Below are 16,072 nucleotides of genomic sequence, written 5' to 3'. Positions count from 1 at the left end.
TCTTGCAGTCCAGGGGATTAGAAATACCTAAATCAAGGAACTTTGGAACTTTTTTTTTCTAAGTTTCCCTTATCTCTATGTAATAGGCAGAAGGAGTAACCCTGAGGAACAGGAGGAAGAGCCACAACCAAGGCAACAATCAGATAAAAGAAATCTGAGTTGGGAGCAGAAATGTAATTTGAGAAAGTTTCTTGGAAAAAGACCCTGCCTTCCCGACTTCTCACGAAAATAAAGGGAGGGAGATATTAAAATCCGCTAAGATTCTATTACTGTGACTTATAATAAAAGTAATTTTAACAGTCATATTTTTGGTTTCTGATCTGGTCTACCTTGAAAAGCTGACAGTAATAGATGACAAAATTGTTTTTATGATGACAGTAGAATTTATTTTTATAAACGTGAAAAAAACCTGCTTTCAAATGTGTATCACATCCCTAGGAACGACGCTAATTTCTAAAATAGGATGTAGCAGATTTCAAAATATACCACTGCAGGATTATTACTGACAGCTTTACTGAATAGTAAAAAAAAAAAAAAAAAAATAGGAAGGAAGGGCCAATTAATTTTAGAACATCTTGTCTTGTGGCTCTATAAGAGATGCAAATCCATTAATTTCACTGTATCTGAAAGTTTAATGACTTTCTGCACCTTTGAAATTCCCTAATTTTCTCCCTTCATCATTTTGATGGGTAGAAAATTTCCGAAAGGGAATATGAGCAAGGAGTTGTTTAAATTTAAAATGATAGAAACCATCTGAGGAGAAGCTGGGTATGCAATTTACTTAGCAAAATTATAGGCAGGAAATAACTGGTAACTTATCTTTGATTGAAATGCGTTCAGGACCTTACCATTTACAACTATTATCTACTGACACCTAGAAGCAATAGACGCAGTGTATTTTACAAGTAATTTTAAATGCCGAATTTCTGCTGCACTTGTTCTAACTGATGTACATTTTTAATAAAACTTATGGAAGCAGGAGGGACAATGCCTAGACCTTTAGCAGCAGGAGTAAATTTAAATTAGTTCATTGCTAGAAGCATAAAGCATTAATGAAATGTACAAGAGAGCTTCTAACAAAATTTGTTTAGTGTAACTAACACATTTTCTTTAAATCCATTACGCATACACTATAGAACCACAGCAAATACTGCACAACCAGAACTGACCTACAGATAGTTCTCACCTGCCAATGGTAATTGGGACCAGGAACTCTGTCACTAAGCGACATGGTCATAAGATGCAACATCATGTGACTGCAATAACTTATGACGGCAAACGTGAATCCCACATAGTCGCAACGTCCATGGTCACATTTTTGCCATTGGTTGACTTCCTTATTGACTTTGTGAGAGCTTCATTTGCAATAAAACTGACAAATGACAAAGACATGACGATGGAATGCTGCAATGTTGTATTTGCCAGGCAATCACTATTGCTAAAGTGACCGCAGGAAGTTGTCTGGTTTCAAGTATTTAGTTATAAATATCTCTCATAACTGTCTAACATAACTTGTCAGGGTCATAATTTCAAGCATTTGCTGAATAAGTGAATGTTAAACAAATACTACCTGTATAAGCATTCGCATTGTTTCGCATAGGAGACCGAAGATGTCAAATGAGCATCATATATATTCACATTCAAAAAGGAATAATGAAAAAGAATTACGTTTAATAATTTAGTAAAGTTACCAATTTTCATTTTTCTTTCTTTCAAAAAATGCCATCTGAAGCTACTTACTCCTCCCTTAAAGTAGGTGTGCTCTCCTTTAATGTTTTCATTAACAGTTTATCAATAGTAACATCTATGCTGTTATCTACTTCTACTGGGATCCTAAAACTAAGGGAATGGAAGAAATAAAAAGTTTACGGGCATATTCTTTTTGGAGTTGGTGGTGTAGGCTTGGCATGAATAATTTTGAAGATTTACTCCCATACATAATAGTTAACAGCACTGTAAACATGAAACAGTTCCATGAAACAGGATTCCCACATGTCGATTTAAAAATATAGGTTTCCAGTTGACAATTTATACTGCTCTTAAATACTGCAAATATCAGTACTTAAGAGCTGCCGTTATTTAATGAAGTTACTTTTTAAGCTTCTCAACAAAAGAATCCCTAATAAGTTATCTACAATTTAGAAATATATTTCAGGGCATAAATAATGAATATCTATTTTGAAAATTATGTATCTGCTCTTAAGATTTCAAATGTATTTATGGTTCTTTGCAAATCCCCCCCCTCCCTTTTATTATCTCTTTTACAAAAACGCCTATGTTTGTTTGATATAATTCTTCAAAACAATTAAAAATTAAGTCCTGTCTTACTTTCAAAGATGGACATTTGAATCAGTTTTAAATTATAAAGAGAAATACAAATTAAAAGCATAATCAGATATTTGCTTAATATCACATTTATAGAAAGCTACCCATCAGCGAACCCAGGTCGTGTGCTCAAAGTCTACCTGAATAAATATATAATTGCTTGTTGACAGAAGGATAACCGGCAAGGAACCAACTTTTCTGCCTGGATACTAATTAGTAAGATTTGGGGGGGGGGGACGTAAATTAAACAAACAAACAAATAAATATTAAAGCCTGATAACATCCCTCGAGAAAAATCTGTCTATGAATCAGGCCCAAGTCAGTATTTATTTTAGAATTTAAAAACAGTTAAATCTTGATGGGCACAATGCGAATTATCTAATGCCAACAGTGGGGAAATGCTTACAAAATGGATAATTTTAGAGGCAATCTTAACTATAGGTTTTTGTTTTAATGAGAATGTCTTCTAATGGAATATATCCTCAAGATACCCTGAAGGAACCCAAATTTGAGCTTAACTGCAGGCTTTACTACTTTGAGGAAAAAAATACAACTGAAAGTACTTTTATTAACTGTGGCAGAAAGAAATGCAACTAGAAACAGAGGATTCATTACAGCCAGTTTACCAGAAAGCCTTATCCAAGCTTTCAAACCTCATTCACATAGCATTCCTCACATTTTCTCTTCTCTTGAGAGGAAATATCGAAATGACAGTGACAGGTAGAGGGAAGTTAAAAGAAAAAAAAATCTGTTTAAAATTTTCAGAAAGTTAATCCAAATGCTGTAGCTTTGCTTTGCAAGGGCAGTGATAATATGCACCGTATTAAAAAGAGCCTCCTTGATAAACTAACACCAAAGAAAGTTACAGTATATAGCTTTTTCTAACAGCTGCATAATATATATCAGTTTGTAGGATATTCACAGTGAGAAGAATCTAAAAGAATATTCAGGTCATAAGTTAAGACAAAACACTGCGATTCCAGCCTCCATCTTTTGATAATGGTGCATCAAAGTCTTTTTCATATGAGTGGTTAAAGCACCAGGCTAGAAACTGGGAGACTGTGAGTTCTAGTCTCACTTTAGGCACAAAGCCAACTGGTGACCTTGGGCCAGTCACTCTCAGTCCTTGATGAAGAGAGAAGCAAACCACTTCCAAAATATTGCTACGAAAACTGAGAGAGGAAGTCGCTAGGAGTCAACACTGACTTGAAGGCACCAAAAAAACCAAAACAAACCAAAACAAAATCCTCATTAAGGAAAAACACAGAACAAGATTGCATCTCTCTCCCGCACCTGAGTTGATATAGTCCTGTTGGCTTTATCTTGCAGTATCAAAATATTAGGTGCAGAGGAAAACCAACACATGATTTTTGAGGGGAAGGTATGCAGATGTTGGGTCAAATATAACTCTAACCCTAACTAACCTTAGCCCTACTTTGGGGCTTTAGCTTCAGGTCAGATTTAATTTTACAAATTATTGTCATGGGATAATTACATCGGAATCTGTCCAGCTATCGTTAAGTGAAGCAAAAACATTGGAAAACTCTTTCCCCAAAAGGTGTTTCAGAATTTTTATACAGATTAAGTAAGAGAAACATTTGCACACATCATTGCAACAGAGACAATGTTGAGAGTAAGACTAATCTCAAGAGAGTTAAGCTAGAAACCATAAGCCAGTGATGGCAAACCTTTTAGAGACCAAGTGCCCAAACTGCAACCTAAAACCTACTTATGCATCGTCAGGTGCCAGGTGGGTGTGGTCCATTGAGTGGATGTGGTCCATTGGGTGGGTGTGGCTGCTGTGGTAACAGCAGACTGGGTGGGACTAAAAAGTTCAATCAATCAATTCCAACTTTGCAAAATCTTTTTTTTTCCTGCGAGAAGTTGAAATTGACCGATTGATTGAACCTTTTTTTTTGTACACGGCAGCAGAGGCCTAAAGTGAAAAGATTTTATAAAACCCAGCTGAAGGCCTAGGACTGGGGCGATGGTGCGCGTGCCCACATAGAGGGCTCTGAGTGCCGCCTCTGGCACCCGTGCCATAGGTTCGCCACCACTGCCATAAGCAATGGAGGGCTTTAGCAAAATGTTGTTTGCAAAAGATTGTGGAGAATCTCCCCCATCTCCAGAGCGGAGCAATTTGAGAGGAATAGATTTCAAGAGGGTAAGCTGTTTGTTCTTCTACACAACGAAAGTAATGTGATCATGCTGGCATTGGGGGAAAAAAGTCAGGCAAAGGAGAGATTGCCTACAGAAAGCGCTTGCTTTTTCTCCCTACCCATCTCTCAGAGCAGAGAGATTGGAGAGAAAGAGATTTCAAGAGAGTACTAGTGAGCTGTTTGCATAGCATGTTCATTGCTCCTAGTCTCGGGTTGTTGGCACAATCACATTCCTTTCAATGAGTAGAAAGGCAACAGCTTACTTTCTTGCAATTCTGCCCTCCAATCTCTCTGTTCTGCAAGGGAGAAAAAGAAAAAACAACTCAAAGTCAGACACAGAACATGTGTTGACTGAAATGGTGATCACATGACCAAGGGATGCTGCAAAGATTGTCAATTGTCGTAAAGGGCCTGTAATGTTATTTTTTCAGCACCCTCACAACTTTGAACAGTTACTGAACCAGTGGTCAGGAAATGAGGACCACCTCTAATCCTCATTTAGCGATCATTCACAGTTACAATGGATGATGAAAAACTTTCCTATCAATCCTCACATTTACAATCTCTGCAGGTCGGCGAAGAAAAGGAAAGCTGAAGTAAGATCAGCACAATTGCGGTTTTACTTAATGGCCTTACTTAACAACCAAGTTGCAGGTCCCGATTGTTAACGAGGTCTATCAGTTTTCAGCACTATATTATTTTTGTTCTGAAAGTTGATTTGAAATTTCATAGCTATCGGTTAAATTTGCTTCATAATTCTATTATACTAATGTTTAAATAAATATTGCACAGCATGTAATTTCTTTGATTTCATGGAGAACAGACAGGTTACATGTGGCTGTCAGAGACAATGTTCTGAGGCACCCAAAGAAAGGACGTAATACACCCAGGCATCTCTTGTACTTCAACAAATACAAGACAGGTATAAATAACATCTCTTCTCCAGCCCAGTACCCTTCATCACATCCAAATTGCTTTTTGGTTTTACAACCATAGCTTGCAGTGTTGTTACCAGGCGCAGTAATATTGCACATTTTCTTTCAGGAAAAAAAAACCTCCACCCATCAACTATGTGTCACTTGGCTTTTCAGAAACAAGATCGTCTCTTGAACTCATCCTGTATGGGATGGTGTTTCAGAAAAGCAGTTTTGTCTCTTAACAAAAAATGGAAATGGGTGAGGGAGAGGGTCACATCCTTTAAAATCTCTAAAAGCTTTAAGCACATTTGCCCATCTATAAAAACCAGACTTCAGTAAAACCTTAGACATATTTACTGGTATGATGTAGGTTTTTTGTTTTTTATGCTTGATAAAGGAGCATAAAACTGCACTGGCCTTGAAAACCCTACCCTATTCTTTTTTTCTGGCAGTCGCAACATTCACGTAATTTTTTTTTAAAATGAGGATACAGGTAGTCTTCGACTTACAACAGTTCATTTAGTGACCGTTCCAAGTAACAACAGCATTGAAAAAAGCGATCTATGACCATTTTTCACACTTAACAACTGTTGTAGCATCCCCTTGGTCACATGGTCAAAATTCAGATACTTGGCAACTGACTCATATTTATGACGGTTGCAGCGTGTTGGGTTTATGTCACCACCTTTTGTGACCTTCCGATAAGCTAAAATCACTGGGAAAACCGGATTCACTTAATAACCGTGTTACTGACTTAACAACTGCAGTGATCCACTTGGCAAGAAAGGTCGTAAAATGGAGCGAAATTCACTTAACAAATGTCTCGCTTAGCAATGCAAATTTTGGGCTCAACTGAGGAGATCGTAAGTACAACTGTATTTATTTTAAAAGTAGAAAAGATGAGATTTTTATAGAAGTTACAGCTACAGTTACTTTATAAACCAGAACACTTCACTAACTGAAAAAAGTTCTGTATGTTAACATTTTGCTCAGAAGCCATGATTTCAAGTCATTTGCAGCAACAGACAACAGAGAAGAAAGCTACGTATAGGGAAAGTTTGCTGCTCCTGGATCTGCATTCAACAGAGAATCAGAGTTGTGAGTTCTGCTGGCACCACACGACACCTTCCTGATCCAAATAACGGTTTAAGACGGTTTACAGCCTGCTAAAGACATCTTTGACTGTTCGACTATGTAGAACTTTTTCTTTATAGGACTCTAAACCGACGTCTTAGAGAAGGAGCCTTATTTCCCGGACGTGAGTGCTCTAATATAAGGTCGAGGAGAGACAATATCCTGAACACGAGCATAGGTCAAACCGGACCCTGGGAACATTCAAGAACAATATAAAAAAAGACTGCCATTCAGATGGCTTTCCAAAAGAAAAATGCTTGCTGATGAAAATGTGTGACCATGATACACTCTTTTCCTTCCTGTTTCTTGGTTTGGGGTTAAGATTTGAACTTGCATTCAGAATCCCCCTCTCCTGGTTTGTTAAATAAGCATTTCGTGAGTTTCCCAGTTGATTATAAAGGGAATGGTGATATGATACCAGGTAGGGTCTTGGAAGTAAAATCAACAAGTATCAACTTGCCCAGGTAGATCAGACAGGAAATATGACCAGCTGAGCTAATTCTAATTTACTGTAAAGCTAGATTAACAGAATCTTGAATATCTGAAAGTACAAATCTTCCACCTTCTCTTTTACAACCAGAGAAGCTAAAGAGGGTCCTTTCTGTGCCTGCTTCTCCATCCTTTATGCAGTTGTGGGCTATGCCAACTCTTATCTGATCCATCCCTAGGCAGCATTTTTTTGCCCTGTGTCTCAAGAGCTTTCTCACTTCCCATTACAACATGCAACAAATGAAGGGGAATGAAAAAGCAGGTGTCCAAACTGAACCAGTTTATTAAGAACATTTTTAAAGCCCTACTTTTGAATCTACACACCCAAACATCATCACGAAGTATCTTCCCAGTTGTTGCTTAATTTCCTTTTTCTAATTCTGTGTCTGTGATGTATTTTATCAAATAACATTTAATTCTGGAATTTCTGTTTACAGTAAATAAAATCTCCAGACATATTTATTAAACTGGTAAGCTTTTCAGAATTAAAAAATGGTTCTGTATAATTAAGCTTTAATGTTTATGACAATATGAGCAAACATATGAAACACAAACAAATTCTGCTGATGTTTTGCTAGAGTTCCCTTGCCTTCTTTGACATCAGGACTACAGAAAACCCAATTAGATAGATTTGATGTTATTGAAATGGCTAGTTTATATTATTTTTTAAAAGTAAAAAGTTGAGGTTCGAAGTTGATACTCTATTGCACCAAAGGAATTCGGAAGTCAATGCCTTTTTCCCCTTTTTTTTCTCCCTCATCTCACTTCTCTACTCCCTTTTCCCTTTCCCATCTTTTCCGATATTTACTTTGTATTTCGATTGTATTGTATATTATAAACTAATAAAACTTTGAATATAAAAAAAAAAAGAAAACCCAAGCAAACAAGAACTCAAGCACAAATCTTTTTTAGATACATCAGACAACTTAACACATTTCTCCTAACACTCCTGTCGGGGAAAAAAGCCAGCATTTCACTTTAGTATCTGTCAGACATTAACTCTGAAGGTTTCAGAGTGAAACAGGGATTGCTGGAATGAAATAGACCATTGATGTTTTTTTTATGGGTATATAAAACTGGGTGTGGGGTAGAAAAAAATGTAATGTCCCAAAGGCTATAATTTTGGTTTCTCTTTAAGTTGTTCATAGCAGAAAATGCACATGTACATTAGCCCTTTCAGGCAAGAAATATAAAGTCAGTGCAGGTAAGGATAGCATGCACGGTGTCACACACACACACACACACACACACATGTGCGTGTGTATAGATGCAACGGATTGTCGTCTCAAAACAGGATCACGAAACGTAATCTCTTTTACAGAATATTAGATATCATCTAAGACACTAGTAAAGAATAGTCCGGTGTTAGATTTGTCTAACTTAACTAAGATTCTCCTTACCGTCATTATAAATACAACTCCAAATATGGATCTATCAAATCCAGCAATTCATTTCACTCCTGAACCATATTTTTTTTCTTTATTATCCAGTTTTTCTTTATTAAAACAAAATCTCCATGTGGTTCTAAAATTGTATTTCTGGAGTAGGATTCTCCAATAGTTTAGAAAAAAAAATCCTGTATTTCCTCTTTGTGGTTTTCAACCTCTTATATGAGACACAGTGATGAAATTGCTTCTTGTGTATTAATTCATGCAGCTTATATATTTCCAAAATAAAATTAGACCCCAAAATGCAATCTGATGTTGTCATTACTATCCAATTTAACAGAATGACTCTAGGAGTGACTTTTCCCCAAGACTATATTCTTTTCCAAATAGCATTCCTATCTGAATCTTGCATTTATTGGAAAAGTTCCTCCCTCAAGACAGCCATGGCCATTTCAGCATTTTATTATGCAAGCGTATGGAGGTACCTGTCCCCCCCTTAAACAATGATACCCAAAGGGCTAAACAGAGTAGAGAATTCTTATTTCTCCTTGAAACAGAAATCACACTGACCTCAGAAAAAAAAAACCAAGAATGTATCTTTTATTATGTGAACCTGGGGTTTTAGCACAATCGGCAACTTATTACCATAAGTAACAGAGCGATATTTGTACATTTGTGCGGGGTTAGTTTGCAAAAGAATTTCCCCAAAGATTGCAGGAGGTAAACTGCTTTTTAAATAAAGTGACAAATGTACTGTAAAGCCTCAAAACTTTTCCTTTACCATCTGCTGCCAGAACTGGGTTGTAAAAAAAAACAAAGTTAAGATGGCATTCTAGTAGGCCCTGTGAAGTTTGGCATCCCAGCAAAATCTGCCCAGAGTTATCTTGAGGTCAGATGGGCAGCCTATAAATTATAAATAATTAAATTAAATAAATTAAATAAATAAATATGTGAGGAAGAGACAGTCCTCTAGCTTGCATGGGGTGTTTACAGAAGCCAGCTAAGGATAGGTATTCACAACAAATGAGGCAGGCCTGAGCTCCGGCAGTGGATAAAGCTCAAGTAAAAAAGTACAGCTTGAATTAACACTCATTTTAAGATTTATTGTCCCAGCTCCTGTTTTTGCTCAAGTAAGGTTTTAAGAAACCTTGAAGAGCCATAGGATTCCTTTGCTCAGCATCGTCTCAGTGCTCCAGCTGACCCTTTTTCCCAAATGTTTAGAAACCCTATCAGGTGATTGAATGGCTACATCCTCCATCTGGGAGAGGGTTCATGGCAGTGGTGGCGAACCTATGGCACACGTGCCAAAGGCGGCACTCGGAGCCCTCTCTGTGGGCACACATGCCATTGCCCCAGCCTTGCCTCCTCCCATGACCCCCTCCTCACCAGCAGCCCCCCTGGAGGAGAGTCACCCCCGAGCGTTGCCCACACGGAGCAGCGCAGCCAAGGAAATGGCAGCCAGGCAGCATAGACAAGACTCTGCCCTCACACCCCATCGCACACAGTTGATGCTGCGGGGCACGGGCAGAGGGCATGGCCGCAATGGTGCTGCTGGGCTGCCTGGGCAATCTGCGGCGGGCCCTGGAGGCAGTGAGTGGCCCTGCGGGCAGGCGGGGCAGGGGCGGGGCAGGAGTGGGGGCGGGGCTAGTTTTTGGGCACTCGGTCTCTAAAAGGTTCGCCATCACTGGTTTATGGCTTCCCTAAAATAGAGGAAATGGAGTTGGGCATTCCCCCTGAAGAGAAATAAGCTGAGGTTCATCATACTCTGTCAGAGCCGTGCTTGGCTCCCTGACTTTGGGACCCCTAGGAATACAATAACAAGTAGTAAAAGTAAAGGTAAACTTTCCCCTTTCCAGTCCTATCTGACTCTAGGGAGCAATGCTGATCTCCATTTCCTAGCGGAGGGAGCCAGTGTTGTCCAAAAATATTTCTATGGTCATGTTACCAGCATGACTATACACCAAGGCACAGGGAATGCTGTTACCTTCCCACTGAAGTGGTACCTATTTATCTACTCATATTTGCATGCTTTCAAACTGCTAGATGGGCAGGAGCTGGGACAGGTAACGGGAGCTCACCCTGTCACGGAGCGCTTGGGTCATGAATCCGGACTGTCAGCTTTCCAGATGATAGGTTCAGTGTATTTAACCACTGAGCCATTGCAGTAACATACAAGCAGCATGTCAACAAAACTGCACTTGGGAGCTTCCCCCCCCCCAAGTGCAAGGATCGCTGCATCATATTATTAAATTGGGTTAAATTGATAAGTAGAAATACTAGTTACGGCTAGTGGCTAAATGGCTAAAATGTGGCAGCTAAGTCTCTCTGGTTAAAAAATATGCCCACAAGCATGATGAATTCGCTGGATTTTGAAATTTCATCCATTTATGAAGTAGATAGAACAGAAAGGAATTCTAGAGCTTTGGAAATTTATCTTCCAGAAGCACATTCCAGGACAATGCTGTATGACTGATGATGGCAAGGATCACGCAAAGGCCAGAGAAGATTGATTATCTAGAACAGGGGTTCCCAACCGGGGGTGCGAGACAATATTCCAGGGGTTGCGAAAACTTGGGTTTTCAAAATTATAGTGTATATGCATAATTCATTGCCGTTATTTTGAACTTTTGTAAGGGGTGCGAGAATATATCAGAAGCGTTCTAGGGGTGCAGCAGGGTATAGAAAAGGTTGGGAGCCGCTGATCTAGAAGCCCCCCACACCTCTTGTAGAAAGGAGGAAAAAATATAACAAAAAATGCAACTTTTCAGTAACTTAAATATGTGAATACAATACTATCTTCAGTTTCACATATTAGCTTCCATTTTGTGCATACAAATGGATAAAAATGATTTATTCAAACCATAATTGGGTACTAAATGAAGAGAGCAAAGAAAGGTCAATGAAACATCTGATATTCTTAACTATTCATTTGGATAAAGATCTAGATCCCAAAGCTTATTCTTGCAATGTTAAAATATTACATGAAAGAGTATAATTTCTTTACCTGGAAAGAATTCATCCAGCGAAGAGAAGGAGGCAACGAAGCATTACTCTGAGACAGTATCAATAGAAGTTCCAAACAGGTTTTTGACGGAAATGTGAGAGAAGAGACTCCAATATCTTCTCTCCATGCATCAACAAGACTGGAATGAAATAAGAATTCTGTTACCTGTGAATGTAATACGCAGGGATTTTTAAACTTTCAATAAGTGGAAAACAATAAACTTTGCTTATAAGCAGGTTTAGCTACACAGAAATGGAGCAATGGATAGTGTTATAATCTTATTCAATTACCTAAGCGGTTGGCATGTGATCATGAATGCCTAATGAGATATTTCTGTATTCCATTTACAGTAGTAGCCAGCTAAATGCACTGAAGACTCTTAAGACATATCAGAAGGTGTTACTCCTGGCATTCCCAGTGCAATCCTGGTTTCTGTCATGATCCTTTCTCCATCTGTTCTTTTATACAAAAATAGAACCTAGCATTCTTCATGGGATATCTTTATTTACAAGGATGCTCCTTGAACTCATAATTTTCTTAGGAAAAAAAATGGGTATCTATTCCACTTGCTTCAGAATGTTCCTATCTATCCAGAAAAAATGTACCAAAAAACAAAACAAAACAGAAACCCGGGGCTCAAACAGAACATAGTACATGACAAGTAATTTTTTAAGAAGGCCCATTATGCATTCCCAAATGTTGCTAGGAGTCATGCGGTATATAAATTATTATGGATGGCCATACAATCAATCGGATGTTTAGATTGGATTTGACATTTCTTTTAATCTACCTATCAAGTCCTTCCCAAGGACCTAAGGCAGGGGTAGGCAACCTTGGCTCTTGTATGACTCATGGACTTCAACTCCCAGAATTCCTTTTATGACTCATGGACTTCAACTCCCAGAATTTTGGGAGTTGAAGTCCACAAGTCATAAAAGAGCCAAGGTTGCCTACCCCTGACCTAGGGATAGGCAGATGCTGTTGTTTGATGGTATTAAAATACCATTGCAGGATGTAAACTTTTCCCAGTGAGGATGCCTTTTGCAATTCACTGATAGTGATTTTGTTAATGCTGATGGTATTCAAGTGGTGCTCCAGAGATTGCACCCAAGGCACCTACTACTAGTGATACTATCTTTGTTTTTTTGTTTTTTGTTTTTTTGGAACAGTTGTTCTACTTCTATTTGTAAGTCCTTATTCTTTGTAATTTTCTGCACTTCTTTTTCCACTGTTTTGCTGTCTTCAGATATTGAATGTCCACCATCCAGACTTTCTTTGGCTTTCTTATCAACAACTGTTAAGTCTGGGATATTGTGTAGCAGATGTTTGTCTGTTTGAATTCTAAACTCCAAGAGCATTTTGGTTTCTTAATTTTATATTACTTTATCTATGTTATGGTTGCGCCAGTTCTTGCTTGCAGGCAAGTGGTACTTTCTTGCAGATATTCCAGTGTACCATTGTTGCTACTTTGTCATGCCATTGCTTGTACTTAGTCTGTGTGATGTTCTTGCAGCAACTAATTAGGTAGTTCATTGTGCCTTCTTTGTGCAGAGGGAACATTTGCTGCCTGTTGCTGTCTTCTCAATTCTGGCTTTGCATACATTTCTTTTTAAGGCTTGGTCTTGTGCAGAATTGGTCCTTCTGTCTCTTCTCATATTTAAGTGATTGTCCACTAGGATTCCAAGATCCCTCTCACAGTTATTACAATTGAGCAAGGTACCACCTATACTGTACCTGTGCATTTGATTTTTCTTGTCTAAATGTAGAACCTTACTTTTTTCACCATTGAATTTTATTTTGTTAGATAGTGCCCAATATTCAAGTCTGTCAAGATCCTTCTCTATCTTAAGTTTCTCTTCTGGAGTGTTGGCTATTCCTGCAAATTTGATGAGTTCCCCATCTATCCCCTCATCCAAATCATTGATGAAGATGTGGAAGAGCACTGGGCCCAGAATAGAGCCCTGAAATACCCCACTACACACTTCCCTCCATGTAGATGCAGTTCCATTGAGGACCACCACACTGAATATGGCCAGCTACGAATCCATCTGGTGGTGATGCTGTCTAACCCACATTTTTCTATCTTATCAAGTCGTAGGTTGTGGTCTACTTTATCAAATGCTTTACTGAAGTCCAAGTAAATTATATCCACAACATTCCTCTAGTCGACTAATTTTGTCACCTTGTCAAAGAATGCAATAAGATTTGTCTGGCATGATCTGTTTTTGACAAACCCATGTTGGCTTTTGGTTATGGCTTTGTTTGCCTCTAGGTGTTCACTGATTCGTTGTTTGATTATCTTTTCCAGAATCTTCCGAGGTATTTAGGTCAAGCTGATAGGTCTGTAGTTTCCTGGATCCATTTTTTTCCTTTTTTGAAGATGGGAACTACATCAGCTCTTTTCCAGTCCTCTGGTAGTTCCCCAGTGCTCCAGAATCTTTGAAAGATATAGTTCAGTGGTAATGAGATCACATCTGCCAGTTCCTTCAGAAACGTGGGGTGTAATCCATCTGGTCCTGGTGATTTGAACTCATCTAGGGTGGACAGGTGCTCACTTACCGTTTGCTTGCCTATCTTAACTTGTGTTTCTAATCTGTTTTTTACAGTACTGTTTTTGATAGGTTGGACTGTTTTTTCCCTTTGTGTAAAGACAGTTCCAAAAAAACAAATTAAGTAGTTCTGTCACCTTCTTGCCACTTTCTCCCACTAATGGACCAATCATTTCCTTAACTTTTTTCTTGTTTTTTACATCTTGAAGGAAGCTTTTTTTTGTTTTTTACATCTTGAAAGAAGCTTTTTGACTTTTGTCGCAAGCCTTAGTTCATTTTGAGCCCTAGCTTTCCTCACTTCATATTTGCAGCTTGGGCTATTTGCTGATATTCTGCCTTAGTTATATGCCCCTCTTTCCACTGTTTATACTTGTCCTTTTTGCCTTTCAATTTTGTTAAAATTCGTATGTTAATAAAGGCCCCAAAGTACTGAATGGAGAACAGAGCAATAACAAGTGATAAATCTAGAACATAAAAGGGAAGCAAATCAAAGGCGTGTTAGGAAGTGTTTGTCACTATGTGGGACAATGATAGGTTGGTTAAAAGAATGGCACATCTTGATAAAGTAACCTGTTGGTTTTCATCTTGTAGATAATAGCATTCTTTTGTATTTCAAGCATATAATTATTACGCCATAATTGTGTATAGGATGAAATGCCATAGCTAAGAAACAGGTAGGAACAGAAATCCATGGTTTGGGTTTCAACACAAATATTGAGGAGAGGAGAGGAGAGTGGTCCAGTTACCTAACTAATTTGAACTTGGATTTCTCTGGTGCCAACCCAAATCTTCATCATTATACTTTTTGCTTGACCAACAGGTTTGATAAAATATGCTGTTGTTCTTGTTATTTTAACCACTGTATCTTAATTCTTGCCAGCTGACAGGGTAAAAATGATGCTTGCTCTGATGGAGTATGCAATAAAAAGCAGCTTCCAAGTATCCTTGAGGTTTACATGAATTTATATGCTGAACCATTTGATTAAAAATATGTTTGTATTCACCATACTTGGGGCAACATACAGTCCCTGCAGAGTGACGCATGATGACAAATCTCACTTCTTTCAACAGCAGCTCATTATACAACCTTCTGAAGCATGCACTGATGAATAAAGCCCCATTATGGTGGGATGTCAAGAGATTAAAACCGAAAACGTATCAACACTTCTGCCTCTGTTAAAAATAAGCTAACGCTGACTTTATGAAATTCATCTCCCTTGGAGAAGTGTCTAGCCCGGAGGGGTTGCTAACAATAGTGCAATATTATGAATGTTAATTACTACTACAAAAGAGTGAGCATACTTTCAAACTTTTCAGAAAAGAAATCCAGGCTGGTGGATTTAAACAAACGAGAATCCCCAGGTAAATGGAGGAAGATGGAGAAAATGCCGGACATGATGGAAGTTCCCCATTTATCCTGCTGGGAAGTTGGAAGTATAAATCAAATTAGATTTTATGAAAGCTTTCCTTGTGAAACAGTCCCCCCCTCCCACTCCTCTGGGGTTCAGATGGCCCCAACCCAGTTGGCAAGAAAAATCTAGTTCTTCCCTCTGGCTTCAAAGTCGGAATGCTAGAGGAACCCTTTGTGTGTGTTTTGTCCTGCACTGTTCAACTGTTTTGATGAGTTGATTATTTTTATTGGTCATCTTTGTTGGCTTTCTTTTTTGTTGCTGTTTTCATATGTAGGTTTCTGTTTTTATGTTTTGTTACTCACCCAGGGTTACTTGATTAAGATGGGAGAGGAGAGGGAAAGTTTGCAAACTAAATAAATAAAATAAAGGAGAATAATAATTAATCATTAATTAATTGATAATTTAAGGAGAAACTTCCTAACAGTGAGGACAATTAACCAGTGGATCAGCTTGCCGTCAGAAGCTGTGGGTGCTTCATGACTGGAGGTTTTTAAGAAGAGACTGGACAGTCACTTGTCTGAAATGGTATAGGGACTCCTGCTTGAGCAGGGGGGGCTGGACTAGAAGACCTCCAGGGTCCCTTCCAGCATTATTCTGATTAAATCAATGGGTCAAAATGACAATAATAATAATAATAATAATAATAATAATAATAATAATAATAATAATAATAATAATAATAATAATAATAATAA

The 16,072-nt window shown here is 38.2% G+C and overlaps 1 protein-coding gene across 1 annotated transcript in view; it reads right to left on the bottom strand.

Moving 5' to 3' along the window:
* Window positions 1-16,072, bottom strand: part of UBE3D (ubiquitin protein ligase E3D) — a 90,180-nt gene that overhangs the window by 14,028 nt on the left and 60,080 nt on the right. The window contains exon 8 of the mRNA XM_015832083.1: window positions 11,417-11,555. Within this exon, the coding sequence (XP_015687569.1) occupies window positions 11,417-11,555 (139 nt within the window). The remainder of the gene's footprint in view (window positions 1-11,416; window positions 11,556-16,072) is intronic.

Source organism: Protobothrops mucrosquamatus, unplaced genomic scaffold, assembly GCF_001527695.2.
Source record: "Protobothrops mucrosquamatus isolate PMUCROS unplaced genomic scaffold, P.Mucros_1.0 scaffold_300, whole genome shotgun sequence".
Lineage (NCBI taxonomy): Eukaryota > Metazoa > Chordata > Lepidosauria > Squamata > Viperidae > Protobothrops > Protobothrops mucrosquamatus.
The sequence above is the reverse complement of the archived record's forward strand: the minus strand, read 5'-3'. Positions and strand labels throughout refer to the sequence as shown.